General features: G+C 50.7%; 1 protein-coding gene across 1 annotated transcript; it reads right to left on the reverse strand.

Annotated features, from left to right (window-relative positions):
- Positions 1-4,780: 4,780 nt before the first annotated feature.
- On the reverse strand, positions 4,781-5,107 carry LOC104502074 (H-2 class II histocompatibility antigen, E-S beta chain-like; the record flags this gene model as incomplete). Its single annotated transcript, XM_010145989.1, has 1 exon — positions 4,781-5,107. A coding segment is annotated over one exon (327 nt), but the record flags the coding sequence as incomplete, so codon positions are not given.
- Between the last annotated feature and the right edge of the window lie 350 nt (positions 5,108-5,457).

Genomic DNA, 5,457 nt, shown 5'->3' on the forward strand with positions numbered 1-5,457 from the left:
GTGGTGCACACACACATATATACATATATAAAAATTATTTATATATATATATAAAAGAAAAGATTCTTGACTGACACTAAAATTCTTGGGCAGTGCATTTTCCTTTTTGATCCCCGTTGTCTCCATGCACGTACCAGCCTCAGAACTGACTTTGCCCAGGGAGCAGAAGGGGCTCAGCTGCGGCTGAGGGTGATCAGCTCATCCCCTGGCTGTGTGGGGAGCTCTCTGCTCTCACGGGGGATTGCTCCCCTTCTCACCCGTGTTTCAGTCCGCTGCTTGCTCCTGCTGCAGCTTGCCTTGGGCCAGTTCATGACCATGGTGAGGGGCAGGGACAGGGCAGGTCCAGGTCCCCAGCGCCCGTGCCGCAGGCTCCGAGTCCTGGTGGCAGAGCGGGAGGCAGCCCTGCCCACCTCCACCAGCGTCTCCTGCGTTGGCAGCCCTGGGCACTGGTTTGTGGCTGCGGAGCTCTGGCAGCGAGCTGCTCCGTCTGGGCTGTTCTTCAGGAAAGCACGTACTTGCATCCCCTTGAAAGTCCATAAAGGCAAGCACAGGATTACACTTAAGCACAAGATGAAAGTGCTTTTTTTTCCTGAGTGAAAAGGGGGGATCCCAAGCACAAACTCCATATCTTTCCAGAGTTTTAAGGGTCTTCAGGAATGGCAGGTGAAGGGGCCAGGATACATCACTGGCACGAATGGGCATTTGATCAGGGCTGAGATTTCTTGGCCATCTTCGGCTTGGCTGCAAGAGGTGCTTGGCACTGATAACCGCGTTTAAAACCAGCACTGGTCAGAGCTCAGCGCCTCCGCAGATCCCACCTTGCACTCATGTTGCTTCACGGATGTTCCAACCTCTGTTCCACTAGAGCTGGCAAGGAGTCCGTCATCCCCAGCCCCAGAGCATGCTTTCATTACGTTTTACTGAATGTAGCACTGCGTATAACCTGCAAAGGGAAATGCTGAATTTATATCATTAGAATGTGAAGAGAGTTTATAGAGTGAAAATAAATCTTGAAGAAATGTATCTGACAAAGTTTATTTTTTATGTAGAGGCGGTGCTTTGTAGTTCCTGGTGGCCTATGTCTGTTGTAAATAATGTACATTTAATTTATTGCTATGGTAGCAGATTGTATTTGTTATGTATAAAACTAAAGGTTCACAAATGTATATTTTGTTGCTTAACTGTGTCTTTGCAAAATTCACAATAAATAACATATTTTGTTGTCCATATGTGTATTACGTTGTGTGTGTCCATGGAGTGACTGAGCTCTTTGGGGACAGACTCTGATCTTCCTCACATCCCTGTAAAACCCACGCGACAGCATAGATGGGCTGAGCCGTTACTGGTGTGGGTCTGGGTGAGCTCAGGTAAAGCCACAGACTGGAGCAGGGTGCAGGAAGGTGTAAATCAGGGCACCTCTGCTGATGCCTGGATCAACAGAGGAGGGCCTGGCTTCTCTTCTACAAACGCACAGCGATTCCCTCAAGTGAACTGTTCTGCTTGGACTGGAATTAGTGCCTCATAAAGCTCAATATAATCCAGTCCCTGTCAGCAGCCAGACACAGGCGGTAAAGAAAATAAACAGGCAGCGATTTAGTTTGTCTCAACCAGCGTAGTTTACCTTGGGTGGCCAGTCTCTGGCATCTTGGCTGCATTTGGATGTCTCCAACGTGAGCTAACTGTGAAATTGGATTTTCTCTCTCCAGCTCCTCAGGCTCCTTTCAAATCCCCCTAATTTCCCAGAGCTCTTCCTCCCAGGACACTTAGAAAAAAGCTGTTACTGTTTGGAGACGGCATGTCTGGTACATTTTGCCCATGGCTCAGGCTGAACGAAGCACAAAGCTATTAACCAGCCTCAGTTTTTTAACGTTTTCTGATGAGGGGAACAAACCCATTAGCTTGTACCTGTGAGAATTCAATACTTGCCTTTGCCAGGAGAAACAATTCCACCACAAGGAGGGTTTTGGTCACCCTCCACGGTGCAGCAGCCTGGCTCGGGTGACTGATGCCCGCAGAAGCCCTGGCTCGACACAGCAGAGGATGCTCCAGCAGGACCTTTGGCAGCCCCAGCTGTGGGTGTGGGTGCCCAGGAAGGCTGCGTTGGGGTCGCAGGTGGGTACTGGCTGCAGCAGCAGAGGGGAGGGACACACACTGAGGCTGCGGCTGTTCAGGAAAGGGGTCCAGCAGCGCTTGAGCTGCCACCAGCACTCAGGGGAGGCCACCCTAAGCCTCCTGCGACCGCGGACCCAGGACTCTGGTCTGGGCTGTACAATCCTGCTGAGAGCAAAGCGCGAGCTATGGGGATGCATTTGACAGAGCCACCAGCTTCCACCAGGAATGGCAGCTGAAGAATAAAACCTAAAAGGTTCTGTTTATTGGTGTAGAAATTATTCACAGTTACCAAACCCAAATTCTCCCCTTGTCCAGAGCTCAGCTGTGAATCTGTGGGTTGCCAAATCCCATCTCTGGCTAAATGGAAGCAAGTCCAGCCTAAGACAAAGCCACCTCTTTCTTCTGGTCGTGAATGCGTTCTGGTTTCCCGAGGAGAACAGGAAAACTGGCTGAAATAGTGGTGAGTTCTTCACAGAGCGCTGGGGCACACGCAGCTTTGGTAGGCACCGAAGCTGTGGGGTTTCTGGCAATGTGCTCGAGAGAGTTCTTCTCTCCTGAATTTTTCATTCATACTTTTTGTTGATTGTTGCAATGAATCAGGATAAACCCATCTGTCCTATTATGGTTTTTTCATTGTGAAGTACCAGACTCGCCTGCATAAAGAGGGAGAAGGCAAGACTGTGGGTGAGCAATCAGAGGTGGCCTAGACCAGCCACAGCAGCTCTTCACCTTCAGGGCAGACAGCCCTGCGTCACAGGAGAGCTCCGCGCAACCCCCACCATCCTACGCGCTGCAATCGGGAGAGGAGTCGAGCCTGCCCCAATGCTGAGCAACCTTTGACATTTTCCACGTGTCAGACAGGAATCACATTCTCTCCTCCCACTCTTAGCCTATTTTTGGCCAAGGACAGCATGCCGTGCTTAGCACAAAAAGGGCCTTTGCTGGCCTCCTCGAGACACTGCTCTTGGGATATGCCTGCGGTGCCTTTATGACCTCAAGCCAGGGGCAATAACTACCAAAGGAAATAGTTTCAGAAGAGGAAAAGACTGAACAAGAATGCATGGCACAAGAATGTAGAAGGGCTCCTCTCAACCTGCAGTGCTTGATACTGAGTGGTGCTGTCTCAGTTTGCTGCCTTCTCTTCCTGTTGTGTATGTGTCTGTCACATCTGAGAGCCCCTGTCCCACTGCTGTGGTAACCACAGACTCCGGAAAAAAACCTTGTCCTGACTGTCCTCCCATTTGCTCCAGATGCCTCGCAGGAGCATCACAGCCCTGCCAAGGCGTGAAAGCACTGATGTTGTGCAGCTCTTGGAGGCTCTGTCGTGGATCGGGCTGCCCACCTCCTGCCACCATCACTTCTCACCAGGCTGTGCTGGCTGATGTGCACAGCCTCCATGGTTCCCCAGAGTGACCTTTCATGCTGCCATTTTCCACCCTCCTTTCCAGATCTGGCACCCAGCACTTTTTGTGCACTCTTCAGAGGAGCGCTGCTCCTTACCTGGCTGGCACTGGAGGTCCCGACTCTAGTAGGGTTTGGGCTGGAGAGTAAAACAGCAATGAATTAGTGAAGGGTAAAATGGAAATTACTGAATGTGTTTCAGGTAGAAAACGGAAAACAGAAAACACACCTACCTTAGCAGTTCTCCTCTCTAGGGCAGGGGAAAAAGGCAAAAAAAGAGATGGTGACTAAAAGAAGAAAAAGCATGGCTTCCACCTCCCAGCACTGGTAACCCAGCTGGGTGACACGGGGCCCGAGGAGAGCCATGGCCACCCACCATGGGTATGCTGGCACAGCAGAGTCCTTCCCTCCCCACAGCCCATGTTTGGTAGCCTGGAGGTCGTTTTACCTTTCTGATGGTACCAAAGGGCGCCCGCGAGGCCCGCGGCAAGGCCGAGGAGAAGCAGCAGCCAGGCGGTGGAGGCAGCTTCTGCCCATGGACAAAAGAAAGACCAACAGCAGAGACACATGATGGCTGCAGTGCCTGGCCCCAGCCATGCTGCCATCACATGCAGAGATGGGGGCAGGGACAGGGATGGGAGCAGCAGCTCTACAGGGGCTGGAGTGAGAACGAGCCCCTTCGAGCAGGTGGTTGATCCTGCCACTGCAACCAGGCTGTGGGTCGTTTTACTGATCCCAATGAATTAAAGGCCAGATTTAGATTTACCCCAAATATCCAGGCAAGAGGTTTCCACTGATACTGGCTCTGAAATTGTCCTCATTCATCCTCTGCAAAGATTATCTCCTGTCTTGCCCAAGACAAAATACCCCTCGCATTTCAAAATTGTTTTGTCGAGAGGCTCTCTGTATTTTGCTAAGGGCATCTGGGAGATGCTTCTAAAGAGACCTGGATCTTGCTTCTCTAAAAGACTGTTAATTATGGGCCAGAACTGGCCAGGAACTGACATTTTGGTTAAAAATTGAGTGGTCCGTCTCATTTATTTAATTTTGAATCAAGGAGTCAATTTCGTTGTTTTTCATCAGTATAGCAGAAAGTCTGATGAAAAAAAAAAATTTAAAATATTTGCTTTGTTTTAAGTTTTTTTTTTTTTGGCAAAGAGCTGCGGGAGTCAAGACTGAGAAAGGGGAAGGGTCATTGGGGAGTTCCCCCCAGCAGTCCCACAGGTTCAAGGGTGACGGGGACAATGTCCCCAGGCAAACTCCGTACCTCTCACCTCCACAGTCACGCTTCTCCTGATGGGCGTCTGCAGGCTGGGGTGGTCTACCCGGCACGTGTACCTGTGGCCATTGTCCTTCAGGGATGCTGTAAGCAGGAAGTATCTGGAGGAGCTGTAGGTGCCATTGCTGCTCTGCCGGGTGCTGCTGGAGAGAACGTTCCTCATGATATCGGGGACATTCCGGGAGTCCTTCAGCTCCCGGAGCCACTGAGCCTGGACGTTGTGTGGGTAGTAGTGCTTGATATTGCAGATGAGGCTGTGCTGCTCCCCTTCCACCAGCGACAGGGAGTTTACATTGACAGTCACTGTGGGTTTTTCTGGTGAAGAAACATTTAGTACACTTACAAATCTCTCATCTCATAAATTCTGCCTCTATCATTACACAAACCCAAATATAGTTTTATATGGTACACGTCTGAGCACTTCGCATCAGTCTTAAAACCCCAAGCCCACGCTACTACCTTCTATTTGCAGCTGAATTGTCTGTTCCGCGGTGAGGGAAGCCACTGACACCAAGCAGGAGTAGGTGCCTTCATCTCTCGTTTCTGTATTTCTGAGCAGCAGTGAAGCGTTTCCGAGGGGGATTTCCTCTAGGACCACCTCGGCCCGGTGAGCCCCGTGTTCCACCTGCCGGCTGGATCCGCTGTAAGCGAAGAGGCGTTTTCTG

This window comes from Buceros rhinoceros, unplaced genomic scaffold, assembly GCF_000710305.1.
Source record: "Buceros rhinoceros silvestris isolate BGI_N320 unplaced genomic scaffold, ASM71030v1 scaffold44881, whole genome shotgun sequence".
Taxonomy (NCBI): Eukaryota; Metazoa; Chordata; class Aves; order Bucerotiformes; family Bucerotidae; genus Buceros; species Buceros rhinoceros.